The 27,183-nt window shown below is 35.1% G+C and overlaps 2 protein-coding genes across 2 annotated transcripts in view; both read left to right on the top strand.

Moving 5' to 3' along the window:
- LOC120338112 (uncharacterized) overlaps positions 1-1,538 on the top strand; it is a 95,397-nt gene extending 93,859 nt beyond the window's left edge. Inside the window, exons 93-94 of the mRNA XM_078115382.1 lie at positions 425-553; positions 793-1,538. Of these exons, the coding sequence (XP_077971508.1) occupies positions 425-553; positions 793-1,143 (480 nt within the window). The 3' untranslated portion in view covers positions 1,144-1,538. The remainder of the gene's footprint in view (positions 1-424; positions 554-792) is intronic.
- A 14,402-nt stretch (positions 1,539-15,940) lies between these two features.
- Positions 15,941-27,029, top strand: LOC120346294 (thyroid peroxidase-like). The gene is made up of 19 exons (XM_039416004.2): positions 15,941-16,096; positions 16,282-16,382; positions 17,015-17,151; positions 17,555-17,686; positions 17,807-18,015; positions 18,709-18,863; positions 19,053-19,208; positions 19,462-19,549; positions 20,132-20,237; positions 20,497-20,661; positions 20,913-21,178; positions 21,728-21,816; positions 21,947-22,125; positions 24,352-24,508; positions 24,604-24,769; positions 25,109-25,273; positions 25,412-25,542; positions 25,940-26,043; positions 26,349-27,029. Exons 1-19 carry the CDS (start codon positions 16,018-16,020, stop codon positions 26,464-26,466), a joined length of 2,703 nt encoding a protein of 900 aa, XP_039271938.2. The 5' UTR covers positions 15,941-16,017; the 3' UTR covers positions 26,467-27,029.
- Positions 27,030-27,183: the final 154 nt, after the last annotated feature.

The raw sequence follows: 27,183 nt of genomic DNA, 5'->3' as shown, positions 1-27,183 counted from the left end.
GAATTGAGTCTGTGGTTATCACTTGTATCATGCTTACAAACTGAATTCAAAACAAAACTCTTATTGTTCCATCAACTTCTGGTGATGTACGGTAGGTTGTATGTGCCCCCCTTGCTCTTTTTCAATTCGAGTTACTCACGAGATTATTATTCTGTCTATTGGAGATGTCTATAAAATCTCCAACAGAATTTTTAAATATTGATGACGAAAAATATTTGACATGGAATTGATAAGTACGGTAATTAGCATTGTTATTAGTGTATTTTTTGTGTTTAATATATATTCGTATCATAAAAGTATTCTAAGTCTTGCAGGAAACCTTGTTTACCAAGATATTAAAAGGCATTATTATTCTCCAAACATTTTTATCTTTATGGTACACATACTAAAATTAGGTGACTTTTCTTCATCTGTTTGCTTGAAGGAAAGGCGAGAGTTTGCTGGAGGTGAAGGGCAAAACTTGTTGATGGGAAAAGAGATTGAAAATAAAACGAAAGAAGAAATTCATGGAACCAAAGTTCTTCTGTCTACACCTGCAAACAATTTTTACAATGTAAGAATTGATTCAGGATATCCATATGTGCAGTTTAATCACTTGCTGTTAAAGTTAATATTCCAATATTTCATTCAAAGAAATTAAGAAATGAACACTATTTAGTATTTTTAACCTGACTAAAAAGATTATTCTTCATATTGTGATTTTCATTTGCCATTGTACCTTAAAAATTCTGTAAGTTATCAGCTCATTTTAATATTCTAGATTGTTTCATGCATCTTCATTTGTCTTTTCAGGTTTCTGCTAATCGAAGAATCATCCACATTTTGTTATTTACATTGACCTTCATTTGTGCTGTCTTTGCTGGCTATTTAGGGATAGTTACCATAGACACTTTACCAACAATGATCTGCGTTGTAGTCACAAATATTTGTACATACTTTGCCATAGTGCTACCACTTGAATCACTATTAATGTTTTTTGTTTCACGAAACTATAGCAGATTGACTGTAGATGATTTTTATGAAAAAGAAACTGAATTAGTTGAACAGGAATCTAATATGAACAACACTGAAAGTAAGCTAATGCAAAGCCAAGTTCAATTCAGCTCCAATCAAATGGAAAACGACAGCAAAGCAGTAATCTAACAATGCCCAATTATTTTTTCAAATTGTTTTCATCAATAATTGAGTTTGCTATTGAGTAAATTCCATTCAACATGAATTTTCTCTCGATTTTGAAGATATTCTGTGGCTGGTACCAATACTTGGCACCCTGCTGAATTCAAGGTGAATTTTACCTTTTCCAACTGCATCTCGGTTGCTGTTTTTTAAAACTCAAGTACAGTTAAATAGATGATGTTCTGGTAAAGCTGATCTCGAGTTAGCGGGTCTAGTTTTGAAGAATCATTATTGTTCAGTTTTAACTTTCTTTTATTTGACGAGGACTATTGTTCTGGTTTATTGATTGTGAATTGATAAAATATACTATACCCATATTTCCCAGCGTCATTTTAGAAATATATGAGAGATTTGTTCCCAAACTTCTTAATTTTAAGGAGGCATTATCCATTTCTCAGTAAACAAGTTTGATTCAAAAAACTATTCGAGCTCCTAAAATATGGAATGGCTAATATCTGAATTTTATCGCTTATCTTTAAAATAAAGCACTGCAATAGGACCCGTAGACCACAGGCTGATCACTTGTCTTATGAATAACAGCTGCTGTTTGTTAAAGACACCAAACCTTTTGAAAATCTGACATTGGAGATGGCCAAATTGATGCTATGAAGTGAATTCACAATCGCTATATTCACTTTACTTGATAAAAACAGAAATCTGTAGAAGGTGGACCAGACATGAGAACTAATCTCAAAACTTTGTATGCAAGAAATAATAAAAATTTTGAGTGTTGCCCAGGTGCCACAAGTACAAAAAATGGATTCTGCGGTAAGAAATAACTCGTTCAATAATGGCTAATATCTGATGCACGAAATCGTTAAGGCCAAAACGGGAGTCGCCAATCCAGCATGTTTTATTTTTAATTCGAAGTCTATTTGTTGTCAGAGTCCGGCTTCTGTAGATAAAATACCAGCTGCATTCTAAACCACATGGATAAATCGATAGATAGCTTATTTTGAAAAGTCCGCAATATACACGAATAGCAAATGGGGAATTATGGAGAGTGAACAAACCTATGAGAAAGAAAAGTTAATAAAAATTTAAGATTATGTAATATGCGCATCCGAGCTTTTATCTTTAATTCCCGTTTGCCCTTCTGTATCCTTTCGTCCAGACTTCGTTTTTATGCGCTCATATATAATCACTAGGAGGATAAGTTATAGCATCATTCTCCGTTCAGCCAATGGTATCAAGAAGGCGCACTTAGAAATATAAATTGAAGAACCGATGATGGTTATTGAATAATGACAACACAAATAATTGATGCATATTGATGTATCTTTTCGAATAACCACTTCCCAAATAAAATGTGAAAACGGATAAACCGATTTTTGCAATATTTATAATAATATTGATTACATTTTAAGATTTTTCTGCGTTCTTCAAACCGCAAAAAAAATTCGATTTACCTCGCGTGGCAATGATAAAATATCTCCAGAAGTATGTGTATCAATATGGCGGTAACTAATTTTGTTGTCTACTTTACATCAAGTTGTGTAAAGGGACGGAAGCATATGGGCAGAGGGTATATTCAAATGGCTAACACAAACGAACTCGTAATAGAACCAAAATGAGGAAAATCGGATTAAAAACTAACCCTAACCTGGTATACCTACTACGGGAGTACCCTTCTGCCCACTTTACGGATCAGACGGGATATAAAACTGTCGGAGCATGATGATCAACCTACCCTATAATTTGTGGGTAATAATCTTTACTAACATCGCGAAGATGCTATTTGTCAGAAATCGTCCTGCTACAGAGACTGACTACTAACTAGATTACAGGCTGATCCGCCTGAAACAGGCGTTATCTTACGCTCTAAATTTGGGTGTCATAGAAACGGGTTGTAGAGCTTAATATAGTAGAGTTAGCGAACGTATAGATGAACGCTGTGATGTTGGTGATAAAGGTTATATGAAAACAGTCTCGTGCTTTTAGATTTGAAATTGATTCTCGTATATTCCAGAATGAGTGGGCGTAAATCGACCTGCGAATTTCAAGTAAAGAGAATTTAAAAGACTTTTTGAATGAACGGCACCATGTTTTAAAGCAGTTGCAATACGTCTGATTTGAGCATTTTCATTAGTTGAATATACGGTGCCTTGAGCAAATGTGTAGATGCATGTTCAAGCAATAAAATCAGTTTTGTGTGTATACCTGTACGAATATACGAAACCATGCTAGTCTAGTCTTCAATTGTCTCCGTCCGGTTGGCACTAATTTGTCAACTGGAATCAGAATCACACTCTGTTATAGAGATGTAAATAAATCCAACAGGCAACCTGCGGGCCAGATACGGCCCGCGAAGTAAGGTAATCCGGCCCGCGACGATTAGTATACAGCTACTCGTTTAACGAGCCTACAATTGAAATGTTGAAAGCATGAAAGTTATTCTCTTCACAAAGGATTCTGCTTGATGACAAAACAATGATCAAACGGTACAAGCTTGTATATGTAACTACGGCTCTCAACAACCTTTCCTGCGGCTCTTGTTAATGCTTTGAAAATTAATTACTTTCAAAGAAAAATTTTCATTAAAAACTAATCATTAACTTGAAATTAAAATGCGGAAGTCTATTAGTTAGTCGAATGGATTCCCCCGTGTTTATTTGCGTAGCGTTGAATAATCCACAAGATGCAATAGTGACGCAACAGTAAGCGTTTTCGCGGCCACTCGGACACTTTTAACTTGGAAAGATTTTAAACATGGCTGTAATCATTGGCTTGCTTTTGTAGATTTCCAGTTTTTGTCGCATTTCCGAATATTATGTATAAATCAAATAAATGATTATTTTAATTTCTAGAGCATTTTAATTTTGTTTCAGTAATCGACAATAGTCCCGAAATATGTGGCGATCATCTCAAGCAGCTACTGCACCTTGCATCCTCCACGATTACGACCCGCTTTGACAAACTTATCAGAAATCAAAGCCAAATTAAATGGCTGTTAGTCTAGGGTGGGCAAAATCGAATATTTTTTCGAGTCGAATAATTTGAAAATTTTTAACGAATAGTCGAATAATGAATATTTTTTTTATACATAACAGGGATCCAGAACGTCGGAGGTCGATACTCCATTTGGAAAGTAATAGAAACATCGAAAAGTCGGCAATAAAGCGTTTTTATACTGGGTGGTTAATTTCATCATAATCGATGATTGTCTTTGTCACCGCGATCGTTTCGGCGGCGATATCCTGAAGTTGGTATTCTATATTCCCGCCCTTTCCCGTTTTTTGCAAGCATGAGAGGTCGCCGGATATCGGAGTTTCATATTACTAGTATACCCTTTCGTTTACATCAGCGACAGCTGTTGAATACATTAAGGGCTGATTTATACATTAAGGCCTGATTTCAAAACCAAATTAATTTTATCCTCTGCCTTGAATTTGATCTTACTTATCACCGCTTGTAAATTAACCGTGCCTGTTTAAAATGAACGGTAACCGAGATGCAGATATTTATTAAAATGATAATTGAGTTTCTCATGCCTTTCTACGGTGTTCGTGTTATTTTAGTATTAGATAGATAAACATAGCAAATTTGTGATTGCGTGAATCCTGAATGTTGATTTAAAATAGCAATTGAATAAATCGGCAATGAAGGCATTTCTAGGCCTTATTGTAGGCCTTACAATAATCTCGCACAATTCACGATTGAGTTGGAGTTCGGTGTCCAAGCGGAGCGGCACAGGTCACGTGGTAACGGATATTCGAATAGTATATCGATTCGTTAATCGAATATTTTGCCCAGCCCCAGTTGACACGTGTGTTGTTGTTACGATGACTTGGTATTTAAATACGCGCTTAAGGTTTGTTGCTATTTTACCTTGCGTTGTTTGTGTGCGGCTCTCCATAACTTTGAGGTTTGAAATTTGGCTCTGGGACTAAAAATGTTTGAAAACTACTGATGTAAATGAACTATTAGGTAGTGACTTTACCCTTATTAAATGCCATGCAGTCATAAATCTACTCTAAAACGCAATTGCTTCACGTGTTTGCCTGTTTAGTCAGACCTCAATACTATAGCAGTATGGCCTGCAGTTGAGTAGACTTGTTCTCAGGGAGTTGAGGTTGCTATAACTGATGAATATTATCCGCAGACTGCGACACCTTAGGATAACACACTTTGTTACCCACCACCATTGAATTATAGTATCATGGAATCTCATTACTTGTCGATCTTGATCGGTAAGTATGTTGATAGGTATTTGTCTGTTTGTTTGTCTGTCTGTTAGACAGTTTCGTATGTTACGCGATATCTCACGAAAGCGAGATTGAATCTATTCCAAATTTTCCCTGTACATTCATCATATCTCGGACCAGAAGCCTATTGATTCTGGATGTATTAGGTCGTATAACTAGCGAGTTATAAATTTTTCAGTGATTTGACACACGGTGTCGCTATAAAGTCATAGCGGATGAATCAAAACCGCAGTTTGTGTTTTGGGGGATCCCCTAACTTTCGATCGATAAGTCTTCGGTCTCTGACCGATATTCTCGTTTACTACGTAAAAGTACCCGTTTCGAAAGTCGAACAGCGTCGTTTCGACTTATCAGTGTTTTGAAACGCCAAGTCCTACTTATATAGAGTTGATATTATTTACTATATGGCGCTTGCCACTCTCTGTTTTTTCTCGCCCACTGTGTTGTAAAATTTATTGCTGATATTTTTGTTCATATTTGTATTTGGCAAGTTGCATTACAATTCAGATACAGAATTTTAGACTAAAAGATGACAACGGGTCATCCCATGGTATGTCCACCCTCAATTCAATACTAAACCGAATTCTTCATAACTTCTTTCTCGCAAATGTTCCTCCGCGCGAAGATCATTTTTTTCATAACACTTGAAATTTATCTATAAAAATTACCACATCATTTACTCTAACCATTTAATTTAGCAACCAAAGGTATAATAGTGTCCATGCAACTAATCCCACTGCCCCGGATTATCGAGCTGTGTTTCTCACAATTCTCCTGAAGTGGACTCGTTACCATTAACTATCGTTACATAAATTGGGTGTTCATAGTTTTAACTCTGCTTTAAATTAGGCTATTTAGGCTTACCATACGTCCCGCTTTAGGCGGGACAGTCCCGCTTTTTTGCGTCTTGTCCCGCCGTCCCGACACGTCAGCCAAAAGTCCCGCTTTTGCGTTCAGCCATCCAGCATAATACACGAACTTATTCTCGTTACTGTTGTTGCTGTGAACGCTAGCGTACACTGAAGGTAAATGCGTATTTTGTTTGTTTCGTTGTTTCCCGATATTATTGTTAGCGAACGTATCACATGTAAAATCAATTCTAATTGGTCCTGTTCGGATGTTCACGTGAATGTAACATTGAACAACGTTTTTTTTAAGGTGTTGTCTACAGAAAAGCATGCTTGGGCGAATAAATAAATTCGCAATGCTTGAAAATGGCAGACTATTTCATTATTCTTTATTCCTTTTGCTGTTCATAAAAAAAAATCTAAATTTGGATCATTTGTATCATTAGCGTTTAATTCCTTTATATTTTTCGAACTCAACCCGATATTTAGACAGAGAATATGCGCATGAACTCTCGATGACAATATGGTCAATAAGGACAGCAGGGATGGCTTAAATGTAGGCCTTTGTAGTAAATCGAAAATGTAAAGTTACAGGAGGCGTCCCGCTTTAAAGTCAAAAAATATGGTAACCCTAGCTATAGTATTTACCAGGGGTGGCCAACAAGCCGATCGACCGGTCGATCGTGTCTGATGTTAGTTAATTTAATAACATACCCCAAAAAATTGCCTTGAACCATTTTCATGCACCGCCTGCTGTGTGTTTGAAAACAGGATGAATACAGTAGGCCTATTGTACATCCGCAAAACACGATATACATACACATACAGTATTTGAGTCTAAGCAAGCCCAATAGAGCATATAGTTACGTAATAAATGAAAGTTTCGCCGCTGCCAAGGTTAATAAACTTGCCGAATATCGTGTATCTTGACTGAGAAACGATCCTACAATAACTTCTGCAGTATCCGACAGTTATTGTCTCATCCCAAGGGTAGTGTATTCACAGCGGTAGCAGTGGCATCAGAATGCCCAATTTTTTCTAATTCCAAGCCAGCGAAGAATCGGACTTAGATACTGAAGTTTGAGCAGTCATGTGACATGTATGGTTTAGGAATATTTATTTTTCGCTGTCCAGATAATATGGATACTAGGCAAGATTTTTTGAGGAATTTTCAACACTTATATGTGAATTGTATGATTCGAATAAATCTCAAATAAATAATGAAAGTTTACTCGGAGTACAGTTACATAATCAAATTAAATGGAACATAAAAAATGCAAATTTCATGTGGCGATTTCATTAAAAAATGCGCACACAGAGCCTAGTTCATTGGCAGCGGTGGAATTTGTTGTATGCGTATATATGTGCAGTTATCTGCATATTCAGTACTCATTTGTTTGTGTGTATGACCTTGTTATCGATCAGTCGATCGCGAGCTATTTTGACGATTTTAGTCGAAAGCAGGTTCGCCACCCCTTTTATATACAATCGAATACTGAAATGTAGAGCCGTGCTGATCCAAACGATGAATCCTACGAAGACGATTATTGCAAGGTATTCAAATATTCCGATCCGCACGAGAGTAAGAGCTTCACGCAGATTGTCAGATGTGTGAACGTGAAAATTATTGAGTAATCTTTTACTCAAACTGCGATGTGCCCAACCTCCTCGGGTTATATTGAAAAGGATAGGTAGTTTCAATAATTCCTCCAAATTTCATTTCTGCTAAATATATTTTTATTTGTTTGTTTTGTGCTTTTCTTTCACTCTAGCTGTCCGTTTTTTTACAACATAATGCTTAAATAGAAGACGCCGACAAGAAGATTTCCTAGTCTATTCTATTATCTTTATGAGAGTAAAGTCGTTTTGATTGATTTATCATTTTTTCACCAAAAATAAGTATATATGCTTTTGAAATTCATGAAACGGTTACGTGACAACTCAATGGGGAAAGGTTGTTTTTGATGTGGAAGGTTTTATGCGTCAAACACTTAATTTCCCATTTGTCAAGCAAACGTAGACGGGAATAGTTTTTGTTGTTTTTGTCACTTTACCAAAGGCGTGAATAAGTTGTTCTAGTTAGAGTACAAATGAAAATCGTCCCTTTAGCTGGAAATTGAGATTTAACTCAAATTATTGAGTGGTGGAAGTGATTATTCGCATTTTCTTCGGGAGTTTTCTGAGTTGACATGTACAGTACAATTGATGCGATAATTTTAACTTCCATATTAGTGATGCACTTCCTAAAATTGAAAATACTTTGTTTTGATGAATTTTCTCAGGTACTTGAGAATGACACGAAATGTTTATTCGTTACTCGACAATTTTCCAACGGTACATGAGACAACAATCACAATTTGGTTTACCGCTTATATCAGAATATTTGATTTCAAAGGTATGTTTACTTTGACGATTTCAAGTAGATCAATTTTCACGCCGAATACGACGTTTTCTTAAGTGATAGCGTTCCCTAATGATTTCAATTGTATGTTTTGTCTTTCGATGTGACCATTTTCTGATGAGTTCGACGTTTTATTGTTTTTTCTCGCGGGTAAAGGTTTCTCAGCCATGATGTTTGTATATTCCATATGGAACTTTTAAATTTCAAAATAAACTTTTTGTTATTCGATTCAAACCACCTATACAAATGTTAGTAGTGAATTCAAAATGGACAACGTCTGGTAATCGTTTGTAACCTCGAAATAGTGGCATACATAAGTAGCAACTTAATGAATACCTTCTGAAATCATGTCATCATGCAGTGCTTTTCAGAGTGGACCCTCGGCCCCTTCTAACGTGCCACGTGGTGGGTACCTGGGGCCTGTGGAACATTCGCGATAACTGTGAATCGTTCAATTCTTTGGCTGCAGGGTATTTATTCTATTCATTTCATGTGGTTTTGTTATTAAAAGCGGTGCATGGAATACCTGATGGAAACAAATTATAACCAAAACTAGGTATTTTATAGGAGATCGGAGGTGCTGAGAGTCTTTGAAAGAGACCACTAATTATGAAAGTTTGAGAACTACCGGTACAGGGTATATAGACACAAGGTGTAGCCTACTGAGCGATTGAAGAATGCGCAAAATTATTCATCAACAGTAAAGTTCTGTGTCTCCTTTTGACAGACCTTTTTATAATAATATAAATCAACAATGTGAAACTTGTCGCGTGTAGAAAAGAAACAATTGGTTTATTCCAACATTCCACATTTACGTTCTAATCTCGATCTTATTATAGGGTTGGTTCCTCTCTTGATGCGGTTAGATTTACAATTTGTATTACAATCTTAATTTAGCAAGTGTATGGAGATAGTTCTTGCTTTGCAATAATTTTTTCTCAAAGATGTAGCTTACATTTGGGAAAAATCTCAAGATTCTGGTACATTGATTATACTATAATTGAATAATAGATCAGTTAAGAGGGCTCCAGAAGTATGTGTACCAATTTCGAGGTAACTAATTTTGTTCGTCTATTTTACATCAAGTTGTGTGAGAGGACTGAAACCTACCGGCAGGGGATGTATTCACTTGGCTAACACATACAGTCCCCGAACTCGTAATAGAACTAATAGAAGGAAATTCGGAAGAAAATTATGGCCTAACCTGGTAAACACACTACGGGAGTACCATTAAAAGTATATATATCACACAAAGTAATATAAACAATTGATCTTATTCGGAAGTTACGTTGAAAGTGAACACAGGCATGATGTTTTAACATAGAAAATGTTTTCATTTTGGATACAAAAAACGGAGAATTTGAAAGTTATTTTGGTGTTTATGACCGTTAATTGCTTTCAACAACGAAAAAGCAACAGAAAACTTGCAGTGATAATGTAATATCAAAACACTTCGGCCATCGCCAATTCAAAATAATTAAAGACCTCGAGGATCTACGCCACGCTCCTCTTCTAATACATATTTGAATGAGTTAAGCGTCCTGTAAATATTATTACAACTAGATGAATAGAGTATTATCGTTTGTATATCATTATCTTTGTTGTCATCCCGAGACAATAGAAGAAATTCAACATTGTCCAATAAAAATGCCACTTCTTGGTCAATTACACATCCTATCAATTACCACTTGAAAACTAATATCTAAAAGCACTAATCCAACTTGCATTCCAAGTGTTGTAATTTTAAGGATGGTCTTTATGACGTCAAAAATTAATGAATGAAAGTTAAACTGATAATATCACCGTATATTTAAAACTGGAATATGCAGGGTACTTCCATATATTTATCATGCTTGGCATTGGAAGAGATTATCTACTGGCACAGGTAAATGTAAAAATATTAAGGCAATTCAGGTCAAGTGACATGTAACATCCTATAATACTGATTTTGTGTCTGTTCTAAATTTGAATAACAGACTAAGAACTGGTGACAGTGGGTAAGCGATGAGATTTCGTGGTCAAGCGTTCGGACTCAAAAGGACTTAATAAAACGGGAACATCATCTTTCCCTTTTTCGAATTGTTGTCGCAAATCCGCACGGTAAAATAAAAATGGCCGTATCGTACGCAAAAATGAGAATCATCAAACAGTCTGTTGTCAGAAATTCTCTCAATTAAAACTAGTTCATATATCTCAGGATACGATTTTATAGGCACCCACAGATCGTGCTGAAGCCTGCTTAAGACAGATTTATTGCACATGTTTGTTGAGAGAGATATTTCAGAATGAAACAAAGGAAGATATATTTGAAGTTAGTGGGGCGAGCAGGACAATTTGGCAACACGTTCCCATGGCAGGGAATATAATGTGGGCAACAGTCTTGGAGTAGTATAATATGTAGCATATATTATATAAAATAGAAAAAACCTGGTGCATTTTATTTGAGGAGCTATATTATAAAGTTTAATTGAATGTGTGAATTTTATGTACAAAGCCCTCGCCACTAATGCAAATACGTGATTTGAAAAAAACACCCCCGCCACGTTTCAAAAAATAAATTAGTTATTAGTTAGGGATAGGAAGGATTTGAATATGCATTCCTAGCTCTCACGTTAACTCTAGCTAAATAATTACTATTTTTTTTTTTAATATGCTGAGATGTGGCTTGGGTATTTTTGTTGGCGCGAGCTTTGTCCAAAAGATTCAAAATTTTAACAAAACTGAGTTTGCTAGTACGTACGACTTGTTTACTGTCAAAAACATGAAAGAAATAACTCAATATTGTTATGATTATATGACAAAAGTTTAAATACACATCCTATTGTCTTCAATACAGTCTGCCAGCAATAAATAGTGACCCCACCTTATCATTTCTCCGCACCCCTAAATAGCATGTCGGTGACGGATAGTCGCGCGTAATATGTATTCATAAGCATTATCTTCCGGGGTTAAATCAAAATGAAGGTTACCAACGAGTGATATACTTTGAAAAAGCCAAATCGCTAAAAAATTTCAAAATGGGAAACCAAAATTTTGCAATGCTGAAGTATAGGAAGAATTTTCTGAATTCAAGATCGGGGAAGTATCCATTCACGCTCGGACAAAGTTGTAATTTTAGATATTTCTACATTCTATGTCGTTGAGAAAGGTTTGGAAATTAATTACGACTCAGTAAATAGAATTATATTTGCACCAATTTATTCAATCTAGGGTTATCAACCTTAAAATATATTACGCAAAAATATATGTAGTCCTCTACTAGTAAATTATGTTATAGAATATTAAACACTAGTTTTTTTCATCTGAATATCTTATCTTCACAAGCCTTATTTTCAAATTTTCTGACTTTATATTATTTTCGTAAGAGTGTATACATCCCCAGCAAAATATTTCATTAAAATTTGGCACTTACCTTCAGATAATACAACGGACAACTGGCTGTCTATATGACTATGTCTAATCCTGGGCGTTCTTTCTAAAGGAGGAATTGTATTTATAAAATGTCTACATCTGCGAATGGATTGCAGATATAACTCAAACCAACACTCGTTTAAAAGTCGTACGACCTTTATGCCCGAATTGTATAATAGAATACATATTCAGTCTAGCATTAAAATTGAAAATAATTGTCAAGCTTCCATGACTTGACAAAACATCAGACAGTTTATTAATGAGCTTCATAATAATTTGAGTATCCATCATGAATTTCTATAAATATATGTTGTGGTTAGCCGCTCACGAGGTATAATTTCCTTTTTCATTACTTTTGAACGAACAACACTTTTCATCGGTGCATCAAAATAAATCTATTTTACCTGGCGACACCCAAATAATTTGTCTTAGTCACAATAATAAATTAATTAGAATCTAGATCGCACAAAGGGTAGGGTTCAAAAAATGAACTTCTAATCTGACCATAATTTATAAAAATATGGCATGCAAGTAATAATGATGAAGAATTCGTATTTAATAAATAACCTACTGATTTTCTTTTCAGAAATTGCTTTTACGACAAAAAATTTTAGCCACAGAATCATTTCATAATAAGTCATTGGAAATAATTGAACAGTGATGAATAGTTTTGTAAAATTTTCCAGCTGGCATGACTTCTATTTATATGTATTATTTAAGGAAACATTTTTCAATTTTTTATTTCTATTGATAAAACACGAAATTAATATTGTTGAATTATATATGTTTACTTTACGACAAATAGAATATAGCTTCCTGAATCTGTCATCTTTTGTGTGGTTTATGGTCTGTATTCTATAAAAGCGGTGTTGTCAACGGACACAAAAAACAGTCGCTGATTGCGCCAGGAAATGCACGTTACAATTTAACGCAGATGGGGAAAGTATTATAGCACTGAGTCATCTAAAATGCGGTGTGCTTCGTATAATTTAGTTGATAGTTGTCTAGTTCGCTGTCCCAGATGTGATCAGTCTACACCAGGGGGGGCCAACCTGCTTTCGACCACAATCGACTAAAATCTACAAAATAGCTCGCGATCGACTGAACGGGAATAAAGTCATATATACATGAAATCGAATGAGTTCTGAATATGTAAATAACTGTACACACGCATTTAAAAAATTCCACCGCTGCCAATAAGCTTGGCCATGTGGGCGCATTTTTTTATGAAATCGCCACAAAAAAGGATATTTTTTATGTTCCATCTGATTATGTGACTGTACCCGGAGTAAATTATCATCATCTATTTGAGATTTATGCGAATCATACAATTCAGATCTGATGCCTGTCTAATTTTTAGTCGTTAGTGTTGAAAATTCCTCAAAAACCTTGTTAAGTATCCATATAACCTGAACAGCGATAAAAAAAAATATTCTAAAACCATAGATGTTACATGACTCCTAAAACTTCAGTATCCTATTTACAATTTCCTCCAAGTTCAATTCCTCGCTCGCTTGGAATTAGAAGAAAATTGGGCATGCTGATGCCAATGCTATCGTTGCGAATACACTACTCTTGAAGTGAGACAATAACTTTCGCATACTGCAGAAGTTATTGTAGGATCGTTTTCGGTCAAGACACACGGTATTCGGCAAGTTCATTTCGAAACTTTGGCAGCGGCGACCCTTTTATTTGTTTTGTAATAATATGCTCTATCGAGCTTGACCAGACTTGAATACCGTATGTGTATTGTGTATATCGTATTTTGCGCATGTATTCGTTCTGTTTTAAGACACAACAGGCGCTGCATGAAACTGTTTCATGGCAAAATTTTGGGGTATTATTAAATTCACTCAACTTCAGACGCGATCGACTACTCGAGACGTGATGATCACTTCCACCACGGAATACCAACTTAGATACACAGAATTATCAACTCTCATACAAATCAACGGAGCGTGAAAACAACTTTTTGAGGGGGCGCTGCGATTTTGCTTTGTGTTTGCATGTGTCCAGAGTCCTAGACGGTAGATGATCTGAGGACACGGTACTAAAGTAGGTTTGAATATGTCAGTGTTTTAGGCATAGGTTCTCAAAGTGCTCCGTACGGAGCCCCAGGGCTCCGCGAGAGAAACCCAGGGGCTCCGCGAGCTATTCGATTACTTTTCAAAATACTGACTTGGCTAATTTAAAACTGTTCCTAGAAGCAATAACAGCTTTGATAAAATTTGACAACAATATAGCCTCGAAATATGGCAAAATGGCGGACTTGAAAAATGACATTATTTATAAGCAGGAGCGCAGCCAGGATTGTTAAGAGGGAGGAGGTTCAAATTTGGAATCGGAAATTTATGCGCAACATTCTTGGCGATTCAAAAAAAAACGGATAACGAGATTTCTGTTGCGTAAAATACTAAAATGAAAGAATACTATTCTAAAATAACATAAACTGCCAACTATAAATAAATTGGAGTCGTATTTTTGCGATCTTGGGATTTGTTAAACTTGATTTGTTCTCCGTCGGTAGTTTTAGAGTGGAAAAATTTTATTCTGACGTGAGTCTGCTGAAACAAAACGTATAGTGTTATCTTCCATTTTAAGTTTTAGTTCTAATATTTTAGAATGCCGCTTTTTAATCAAGAAATTTGAATTGCGGATTTACCTCTTTATTAACTATTATTTTTAGCATTTCGTCGCCGATGATTATAATATGGTGACATGTTTTTCACATTGAACTTATAATTCCCCACGAGAACGAAAAAGCAATTATCGTCGTCATTGTGGAACAATACATGTATATGCCGGAGGAAATTTTTGATTTAGTGAGAATAAACACCGGCGTAAAGATGTTTGAGGTTTAAAAACACGCCATGCTGACGAAAACAATCGGCGATTGTAACAAAATGCAATCGCGCACGTTATTAGCAACCTTTTAAGTCTTTCAAAAATGTCAAGAGGGGAAAAGATTCAACGCCTAATTTATTAATATGTTTGTCATGTGTCAAATTTACAGCTTTAGTATATACAATTTATCTTTGAAATTTAGATTTATTTATGACTTGTATTAACCCTATTAAAAGGGTTTAGTATTTAAATTGAGTAAAGTACGTTTAACTTACTCAGGAATATTAATCGGAAAGTAACAATTTTAACGTTTATTTTGGGGCTCCGTGAATAATAGTCAACCTTTTCAAGGTCTCCGCAACGCCAAAAGTTTGAGAACCCCTGTAGAACACTATAGACTAGTTTTAAACGATATCTGGTCCTTCGACGGTACTGAAGTACCGGTACGGGTGCACTACTAATTAGTAATTTATTTTTTCATCATGAAAAATGCGTTTCAGGGCGAGGGGAGCCGCGAAAAACCAAGATAGGTTATCGAGCAGCGGCACCATTGAAATAGTCTAACAGATAATAATAACAAAGATTCGAACTATATAATATGTTATTTGAGGGAAACAATAAATACGCCAAGCCACCTACCTGGTGTGCCCAGGATTCGCGCGTTTTAACAACTACAAAAAAGACGACTCCGTGCACTGGCACTCCGTGTTGCTGGGAGCGTCCGTGAAAGGTTAATTCTAGTTGCGCGCTAACCTTTGGTTGAAATCATTTTATACTTTGAATACGCAATGTTATTTTTTGTATTATTTTCAATATATTTCTGTTGCTATATTTACCCATTTCTCTGTGGATGGACTATACTTGGCATAATCAATTTTAATGTTACTCTAATAAAACTGAAATGTTGGAAGTTTGACTAACAAAACCTACAGACATAATAATTAGCCGCATCAATTCCTAGAAGACAAATGAAATTATTTCCTGATAAACAGAACATGTTTTTAGTATATAGTTATTTTCCATTTAATTGTATTGATTAAATAACAAATTTATTTTATCTCGTGTGTACCAATTGCAGTATTAACAACCAGATAGGAACATTTGTCCACGTATTTGGACGATATCAACTACCATGCGTTATTCTTCATTTTTTGTATCTGCTTTGTTAATTGATGCTTTTTATTACGTCACACCGGGAAGTATTGAATCAGGTAGGTATCAATTGAAAACTGAAACTCGTCAATAGTATCCTAATATGCAAACTAAGCTATTATCCTGAATAGCTAAATATTCATTTGCTAAATATAGAGCCAATATACTTGGTTTCCACTTTATGACTTAAATCAATTATGCATTTTCTAAATAAATATTTAATTAGCGACCCGAATACATTCAGATTTTGGACACGGCGACGAATATGCCTCGGAATGCATGAAAGCGGCAAAAAAAAAAGTACATCGAGCAATTCAAAGAACAAAAATACGATGGGGAAGGGACGTAAGTGATGGACAAATTGTAATAAAATTGTTTATGCACCGCTTAGGAAATTCGATGTTTCTAATAACAGTTACCTCATACGTCCAACAAAGAGCTTTGTTCGGCCTCGTTCACTGTAATAAAAACGTGTTGGGATTGAAATACTCACATAGCGCGCGTGGGTTCAACCCTGCGCTAATTTTTGTGGGAAAATGGTGAGAAGTCTGCATAGCACACAACTCTCTATTTGCGTCTAATCACATTTTCATGGTTTTACTAATATATATTCTGTCTTAATAACTCAATCAAAATAAGATTTAGCTTTCGAAGTTCTCACACACTGCTATAAATAGGATGAAATAAGAACCGACTAATGAATTCTTAAAATCGTACGAAACGAAAATATATTAACCCATAGTTAAAGTTATAACACATAGCATACTAAATGACAATAGATGAAGATAAGTTATAGGTAATACATTTGATCTTGCTTCTACACTATTTTCCGTATATCATATATATATATATCATGTAAGCAATATTCTGAATATCGCGTTGCTTTAAAAAGGGTAGTTATAGTCCTGCAAATCGGCATTGATTGATCTGTATTCGAATCCGATTCTATTATTGTTCTTATATATACATTTGAATAGGATGTTTGGAAAAACAGCATGGATTTGTTTGAATTTTTCAAAAGACCGCCAACGCCAGAATCTTTCGAAATAGCTCGTGCTGCAGACGTTTTTGAAACAACAGTCAACTTTGTTCATGATAAACTCCAAAATAGTCGGTAAGTGAATATATGAAGAATGCTAAAATGTCATTAACAACTTGACTAATTTGTTTTCTCTTACGTACGGTTATTTTTTCACTCAGCTACTGTCTATGACTTGCTGGTTTTTACAACCGCACAGCAGTCAATCTCACGTCAAATTCAGTATTAATTGTTTGAATAGGCAGCCAAAGTAATTTGTTTCCATAGGGCTGTACATTCCGAACCAAATAGTAAACTATTCGAATCGGTTCAGAGCAAAATTTTGAATTTCCGCCATCTTATTTTTTTTCCGCCAATGGTCGATGTGAATTTCTCAAATTTTTTTTTTATATATATATATAAGTCATATTTTTTCAACTCAATTCTTTTTGCTCTATTATAATTTTATTTTAATTTGGAAAACGTTGATGGATTCTAGGGTGAAGAGGCGAGTGAATGCGACTGATGTTTTATCGTCTGAAACATTACAAGAACTCGCCAGATTTGCGGGATGCAAAGGTAATAAAAAGCTAAAAGAATGTCCCCGTACGTGCCAGGCTAATAAATATAGGTGAGTCATATTTTCTTTTTTACTAAAGTTTTTCGAAAATATAAGTCACGTCAAGAAGATTTTTGCTTGGTTCCGCGTGTTTCATAAGGTTTTAATGATATCTAACCACAAATATTTCAGAACTATTAACGGAGAATGCAATAATCTGAACATGCGCCACTGGGGGGCGTCAAACAATCCATTCGAAAGGTGGCTTCCATCACAATATGAGAACAATTTTAATCTCCCTATGGGTTGGGATACAGAGCGACGAAGAAATGGTTTCAAGTTGCCAATGGTCAGAAAATTATCCAACGACATTATGCACACCGCCAATACAAATGTGACTGGTGAGTTGTGATTCAAACATTTTAGTTCAATATAGTTTATTTTAATGCTGTTGCAATTTGCCTCTTGTTTGAATTTTGTTGTTTTCGATATTATTATTATTGGGGGGAATTTTCGCCTGACTATACGAGGCTAATTTTTCTCAATTTTGCTTGAATAATAAAGTGTATCTTATGGGCTTATTTTCATGTTATCTTGGATTCTTTGGTTTTACCCATATTTTCAGTTTGAATGTCCCGCTTCTTGGGTTTTCCGATTCCAGCGGGACCTTCTGGTGCTTCACATTAGCGTATTTATATTTGTGCGTTAGCTCATGCTCAATTTGAAATTTCAATTCAATCATTTTTGGTTTATGTCATTTAAATTACGACCCTATTTGCTCTTTCGAATCAAACTATTTATCACGTTATTACTTGAAAATTCAAGCACACTATTGTTCTTCAATTTGTCACTGAATAATTAAACCGATATCGTTATAAAGTTGTGCCCTGATTTACGTTAGTAAAAATACAACCCGATATTATGATGACAACGAGGTGATGCAAGGTTTTAAATGAGCATTTTGTTATGGTATTCATATTAAAATGAAGATTGTTTCGATTTAGGTTATACACCCCCGTGGTAGAACTTTATATTTTTCTTTTTATAAACATTGGAGCGGTATTAATTTTTTTTCATATTACAATACATTACAGACGACAGCCTTTACTCTCACATGCTTGTTGTATGGGGGCAATACATCGATCATGACTTCGACTTGACGCCACAAAGCCTCAGTACATCCACATTTCAAGGGTTAACCGACTGCAAAACGACGTGCACAAACTCGCCTCCGTGTTTCCCCATAATGGTGAGTATATTTATGGCAAGAAAGCGATGTTCAAATATATGGACATAAAGACCAAAACGAAGTAGTAGGCTACCTAGTACGGGTATGTAATCTGTCGCAGTAAACTGTCGGTACCTTACCACAGCTAACCACCAGATATAAACTTATAATTAATAGTAAATGTACTCACAAACAACTTTTGACATACAGATCCCAGGTGATGACCAAAGAATTCGAAGCGCGCGATGCATGCCATTTTTCAGATCTGCAGCAGTGTGCGGTACTGGGGAAACTTCTGGATTTTTCAACGGGTTGTTGCCACGAGAACAAATCAATGCTGTAACATCGTTCGTAGATGCAAGCACTGTGAGATTTTTTTACTTCGATGTAACCGTACTCCTAAAATCATGTATTATAAAAAATGAAGCTTAAACAAATTCGAAATTATTAAAAATTAAGCACTTAAAAAATAAAATTGGAGTCGTTGCCAGTGGTTCAAAAGATAAAAAAAAAAATAGGCATTATTCATGTTTTATTACAGTTTCATTACAAGTTACAAATTTATTTGAAAATTTTTCTCACACAAAAATTTTTGTAATCGTATTTAACATTACTAAAGGTTTATGGAAGCACCGAAGCTATGGCAGAATCTTTAAGAGATCGGAAAACGGGAGGAGGTCTCATGTTGGTAAACGACAAATTTAAAGGTGAGTTTTTGGCTTTGTAGTGAGATCATGTAGAATTGTAGGGAGATCTTTATTAAAAAATTTGGCAGCTTTGCTAAAAAATACGCTTTTATTTGACACGTGTAACAGACACACAAATGCCTAAATATTTGACGTCGAATTCCGTCAGGGAACCTAATAAATAATACCACTGCTATAGATTAGGATTGCCGTATGACCGTTTTCCTGGTTATGTCTATGTAATCTAATACTGATTACGTGAGGTCTGACCTTAAATTACTTGTTTCAACACTCAAAATGGCGAGGGTTGACTATACAGTACGACATTAGATATTGAATAATCTCCCTCAATCGAGATTTTTTGCTTGATATAAGATATAAAATAAACGAATTGAACCAGCAATTTAATCTGAAAATCAGGACGCTAGAATGTATCACAAGTATTAAAGAATTGGAGACGCTTTCCACCTAAAAATATATATCACCTTCGTCAAAGTGATTATATAAAAAATTGTCCGGAATAATGCTATTCGATATATTGCAACCCCAATTTAATTTTGCTATAGCACTGATAAACAATTAAAAATTTTGTTATTAATATAGACAATGGCAGAGAATATCTACCTTTCAATCCAAATAACCCATGTGTTCAAGACCCTTCGGATGCAAGCGGAGAGAAAATTCCCTGTTTTCATGCAGGAGATGGAAGGTTGTCTATTATTTTTGCCGTTTTGCTCTTGGCCTTACTTTTTGTCTTTATAATACGTGCTTTGTAATTACTACTCTAATGGTTACTCATATGCGTGTTTTAGACATAAACAGCACATTTTAATTTTCTCAAGAAAAATGAAATCGAAATCTAGGCTGCCAATTGTTTATACAAAATTGAGTTTGCTATTGGTTGCTTATTTTGGACATCGCGAAATGATAGAGTATCTTTTACCGTGTATTCATTGTTTCACTAACAGGGTATCCGAGCATCTGACTCTTTCAGGATTACATACATTATGGCTTAGAGAACATAACAGACTTGCCCGCGCCCTAAAAACGATTAACCCCCACTGGCACGAAGAAAAACTCTATCAAGAAGCCAGAAAAATTGTTGGTTCTCTACATCAAGTCGTCCAATACAGGTAACTTACAAAATGCTATTTCTCGTCACATAAATTTTTTCAGTCGCTTGGAAGTTAGTGGTAACAAAAATAGGATTATAAGTCATTAGTTACGTAACAAAGACGCGATGACGCAATCATGCGGTTCACTAGAACCCCGTTCCGTAAAGAAGGGGCAACTTACTACTAGTGAAAATGTGAAGTGAAATGGCGAAATGAATGAAAATTTAAATAGCTTATCAAGGTTTAATGGCAACATGACCTCCTTTCAGGGAATACATTCCAAAGGTCATTGGAGCGAGAGGTGTACAAATGATGGGAAACTATAACGGGTATTCTTCTTCTGCAAATCCGTCAATTTCAAATGTTTTTGCTACAGCGGCGTTTCGATTTGGCCATGTCACTATTGCACCGATGTTCCGAAGACTGAATGAAAGTTATCAAGAACATCAGAGATATAAAAATATTTTTCTTCATAAAGCTTTCTTTTCACCATGGAGAATCATACGCGAAGGTGGATTTGATCCAATATTCAGAGGTAAATTCACAGAGTCATAGTCACAAGCAGACGTTATGTGTAGTTTATCGGGGGCTTTAGGGGCCATGGCATCCCCCCCCCCCCCCCATTGTTTTCATTTCTTTCTTTTTTAAATGCAATTTTGCGGTATTTTCAGCAAGACATAAAGTCTGCTCCATTCTTGAACGATCCACTGAAAACTGGACTTTTCCTTGCTTGCTATCAATAATCCCTTAAGGTTTAAGCCAATGATCCAAACGAGATAGAAGAAACTGTACGCTTATATGCCTCGGATAACTCCGACAGCGAAGTAGGCTACATCTGTAGAGCGATTCTTCAAGATATTGTTAGATATCAGCGAGCGGCTAATTTTATCGGAATCTGTTCAGAGCAAAAGGCACGAGTGAGCGTCGTATTAACCCATTATACAAAAATTGACCCCTACCCCAACATTTAGGGCTGGCTAAGTTCTTCAGAACCATTTCGAATGATTGAATACAGAGAAAAAGTTAAGATTCTATACTGTGTAAATGTTACATACAAATACATTACATTACATACATTATTCAGGTCTAATAGGAAAACCGGCAAAACTTGCAACTCCAACGCAAATCATGCACGAGGAACTCAGAGAAAAGTTGTTTCAACTTCAAAACAAGGTATATTGTTGTATTTTCAACACGCGAAAAAACATATATTGTATTTTGATTATTTTCTCACTAGTTTTGAATTTCAATTTTTTTTGCAAGTAATTGTGTAACTTTGTAAATTTTTTTTACATTTTTCAAGGTGGCGCTCGATCTTTCTTCTCTCAACTTACAAAGAGGACGAGACCATGCTTTACCATTGTACAACGACTGGCGTGAATTTTGTAACATGTCAAGAGTGGGTAATTTCAGCGAGGTGATGAATGAAATAAAAGACGAGGGAGTTAGAAGAAAGTTGGAGGAATTATACGGTCATCCAGGGTTTGTGTAGATTAGTATTCAAAAGTAGCTGCAAATGATGTGTATAACTGCTGTTCACAATTGTCTTCAAATTTACAAAACTGGAAGAAAATATGAATATATAAGGACTACTAGACCAGGGTTCTTTAACACGCGGCCCGCGGGCCACATGCGACCGGCGAGGCAATTTTTTGCGGCCCCCGTCATGGTTGGAGATTTTTCCCCAATGAAACTAAAATAGCACGATGTCAACTATGAGTAAGTTTTATCGTGTTATTTCTTAACATCAAGAGTCCTGTCCGACAAACCGTAAGAAGTGAAATTTCTCTCTGTTATTCTACTTTACCACGTTCCTATTTTTATCTGTGGATGTTTCCCCGTGCAGTGATTTCCTTGTTTATATCCGTAACAGTTACAAATCGGCAATAAGTTAACAATAACGTAACAATTGGAATTTATGCCCGGCTCTGACACTTCTTTCGCTCAAACATATATCAAGCGTGATTGTAAACATCGTTGCCACTTTTGGTAGTTTTGCGTATTACTTTTCAGTTTTTAGTTATTTCCAAAAATTAGTTGAAAATCAACTGACTTAATTATCACTGTGACTTCTGTGGACCTTTAGTTTAATTACAATAATCCAAAATTGATACCGCAAACGCTGCGATATACTTAGCCTAAAATGGCACGTGTTTTATTGTTTTGCATAAAAATGGTAGGTTGAACATGTGAGCCAGTTTGTAAGCGACAACTCTCTAAAACACTCTCACATTCAGCCTTGATTAGGGACAACCTTTCAGGGTTCAAAGGCCGGGGAAACGCCCATTGTAATAATAAAATTGAGATTCAATAATTTCATTCTGCAATTTTATTATGATGAAATAAACAAGTTTCGACCAGATCATTGAAGTATGCAGTTATCAATCATTAATTCTGCATAATGTGCAGTTAAAGCACATAGCGCAAATCGTCTTTCATAAAGTAGTAAACCCATGCGCAATGTCCAAAAAGCGTAAATGTGCGGAAGAGCACAGAATATTTTAAGAGAGGGCCCATATGCTGTGTTGTTCGAAAGGAATACAACATCCGACAACATTACGACTCATTACACAGGGAAAAATACTGTTCTATACTGAAACAATTCGTCACGAAAAGGTATCGCAATTAAAATTTTCACTGATGAAACAGAAATTTTTTTTCTCATACATAATTAAAACTTGTGAAGCCAGCTATGCCATAAGTAAGATGAGTGCAAAATCGTCGCGTCCTTTCGTTGATATTTTAAAGAGTGTATTTTAATGGCTTGTGAAGAAACATCATTTTTTCAACAATAAAAGTTAACAAATCAGCCTTTCGCACACGACTAACGGACGAGCATTTGCATGATGTCTTAAGACTAGCAAACCAGCGCAATGTTTCATGTCTCGTTAGGTTAAAGTTAATTCAAGTGTAATTTTAACCAAAAACATCACTTTCGTTATTTTTTGTGTATCGATTTTGTACCTAGTTTGCGGCCCGCGTAGCCAATAAAGTTTAAAAAGTGGCCCGCTACCTATTTTGAGTTGGAGAACCCTGTACTAGACATAGAAATGCTTTTGACTTTCTACAGAATTGAATTTTCGTGAATTTTGTTGGAAGCGCAGTTGTAGAATATACACATGACGAGTTCCATAGTGGTGCTAACTTAGTCAGTTAAAAACCATCCCACGCGGGAAAATACGAGCAGTAAGTGCTCGTTGGCAGAATGTCATGGTCTAGCGAGCTGGCGAGAGAGACTCCATCCGAAACACCATTGAAGTTTTAATAAACGTTTAACAGAAAAACTTTATCGTGTTCATCATAATGTTAAAAAACTTTGAAAAGTATTGAAATAATTTCCTATTTATAAAAATACCCACAACGATAACCCTAAAACTTCGAAAAAATAATATATATTCGGTGACCAACTCACCATAAAAGGTTATGTTAAAATTGTTGTTCGTTTATGCCGTTTTTTTGCATTTGTTTATAAGACAAAAGTTTATTAGTGAACTACACGCTTCAAGAACTGCGTCGTCTTATTTACGCTGGTATCTCATTGAATATTTTATATATCGATCTTCCAGATTAAGTGTGTAACCTTGGTTATGTATTCGTTATAAAATATATGTTTCCGAACTGAATAGGATATATAATATTTTTAATCTGAATCAAGTGCAAATTATTTCTATACATAATGGTGAATGGTTCGACTCTTTTCGTGTTTAGAAACATAGATCTTTGGCTTGCTGGATTGGTTGAAGACCTTATAGAAGGATCAAGAGTTGGTCCAATATTTATGTGTTTATTGGCAAAACAGTTTAAATACCAAAGAGATGGAGATCGCTTCTTTTATCTGAACAATGGAGTCCATACACAAGCTCAGGTGTGTAGTGTGGGGCTGATTCATTTATTTTTTTAAAGTCATTAATTAATATATAGTGATTTCACAGTTTCGGGTATCTTCATTCCATTTTACAGAGGAACGCGCTCGAAAATGTGAGACTTGCTCACGTTATTTGTGCGAACACCGGCCTAAAGAAAGTACAACTAGATGCATTTCGAGTTGCAACTTTTCCGAGAGATTTTGTGGATTGTAATACGCTCAGGCCACTAAACCTCGAACCTTGGAGAGAAACTAATCAAAGTGAGAATTGAGAGTACAATGATATCTATATTATAAATTATTTTGAGAAAAAATTATCTTATGCAATAGGTATTTTAAACACTCAATTTCTTCCAGTTCTCAAACCCCAAATTCCGCAAATGTTCGTTAATTGATGTTTATGCAAAAACTGCAGATTTATTCAATTAGTTTTTCATGCAAACTGTAAACCCACCATCCAGCAAATTATTCAGATCGCAGGTTCATTTCCATCTTCAATATGATTACGAGGGCTTTAAATTTATCACAGAAAGAGCAAATTTATGTCTTGTTATTTGTAATGATAACTTCTTACATATTTTCCAATATATTTTACAACAGTCGGTAATTGCGGAAAACCAAGGGATATTACAAACGGAGTTTGGTCTTTGTGTGATTCCAACACAGTAACATATATGTGTAACAAAGGGTATCAACTACAAGGATCGGAAGAAGTAGATTGCATGAGTTCTGGACAATACAACAGAAATCCACCACAGTGCAACGGTAGGTAAATAAAGATTTTAGGTACAAAAAGAAAATAAATAACATGACGTCAAAGTAGTAGGCAGTTTAACTGATATCATGACTTCAGTATATATATATTCTATTTTGTTGCATGACCGTTGTCTAAAATATTCGCAGATATAAATGAATGTGGAACGAATAACGGTGGATGTATGGTAAGATGTACAAACACGCCAGGAAGCTATATGTGTGCGTGCGGAGAAAACCAAAAATTAAACGAGGATGGAAAATCTTGCAGCGATAAAAAGGTATATGAAAAATACTCGCAAATTAATAAGAATATGGAAATGCGTTGACACAGTATATAGAAAAATCGTCTACCAAAGTTGTGCAATCCTCGCTTGTCCATATATATAAAGAACTGATACAGACATATCAAATCATATTGTAGAGGAACTTCCCCTGGTATATTTATTATATCAGGAATACAATCTATACAGCAGGGTAATAAAGCATGTTATATTTCTCACAATTTTAATAATGTATTTCATGCACTCAATTTACATTTATAATACATTAAAAGTATTCAATCTAAATATAACACCTGGCAATAATACCGAACAGCATCAGTTTGCAAAAGAATATTTGGAAATAAAAAATTGATCACGATTTGAAGTAGACAATTAATGCATTTTCATGTCACAGCCTGACGACGGACCAAATGTTGTAGCAATTGTGACAGGAGTAGTTCTCGGAGTAGCAGTAGTAGGCGTTTTTATTGCACTCTCAGTTGGAATATATAAATATACGTAAGTAATAAAATTGACGTCTATTTATGCATAATTTAAATTCAGAGGAAAATAAAATTAAAATTATAGAATACTATACACATGCTATTTTAACTAATGCTGTTGGCGTTCAAAACAGCTGTCCTACAATTTAATGCAATCCGCAGTAATATGTGGTCATCTGTTGAAGAGAACACATTCCAAGGCCACGTTCAATTCATTATGCCCACTGAATTACGCCTATCCTAGTAGTAAATGTCGTTAAGTAACAGAAAATTGGATGCTGAACATTAAATGTAACTTTGTTTATTTTTTATTTTGCTCAGGAAACTCCAAATGATGATGAAGCCAAATTCAAGATTTAAAATTACCGACAGTATAGAGGACGATCTTCCGTCAAGAACAGGAGTTGATAATCCAGCTGCCTCGACTGATAAAATGTAAAAAGTGCCAAAAAATTAAGCTTTGTGCTTTTTCAAAACTTCCACGGAATTTCAATTCACATATTACAGATATAACAAATTGCTATTTAACTCGCCTGATTCGACTGAAATTTTTTCAAATGTGATATCAAAAGAGATATTTGAATAGTAGAAAGAAATTGTAAGTCAGTATAATTATCTTGTTATTTCAACATTGACAATTTGTCAAGAGTATACTTAGAAAGCATCTACTCAAATTGTAGAGTTGGCTGAAAAGTGTAATACTCAAGGACAATAAATACCTCGTTATGTTCTGCTTCTTTCTGATATTCAAAAATTTGCCAATGGATATATGCATACATAGTTAAAGTTTTCGTAAACTTCAAAAACTGCGACACAATCACCAACATAATCAGTAAATAATGTCATTATGGCAATTATTCCCGTATGTAGTGATTGTCTTGATATTTTACTACTAAAAACCACTGATATTATTTTTTTTATTATATATTTTATTTTTACCCATCATCATGATCTTATAAGCATTTGCTTATAGTAAATATTAAAAACTCATTTTGCAAACGATTACATGGTTTGTTTATATATATAAGAATGAAAAAGTGATGAAAATTGCGGTACAGAGCATAGTGATTTAACAGCATGTTTAATTAATTTATATAATCTAATAATGTTGATGTGGGCGTTGCATTGTATGATTCAAATAACTCGCCTGAGCTGA

The sequence above is a fragment of the Styela clava genome, chromosome 1 (genome assembly GCF_964204865.1).
Source record: "Styela clava chromosome 1, kaStyClav1.hap1.2, whole genome shotgun sequence".
NCBI classification, from domain to species: domain Eukaryota; kingdom Metazoa; phylum Chordata; class Ascidiacea; order Stolidobranchia; family Styelidae; genus Styela; species Styela clava.
Note: the sequence above shows the minus strand (reverse complement) of the source record. Positions and strands in the feature narration are given on the sequence as shown.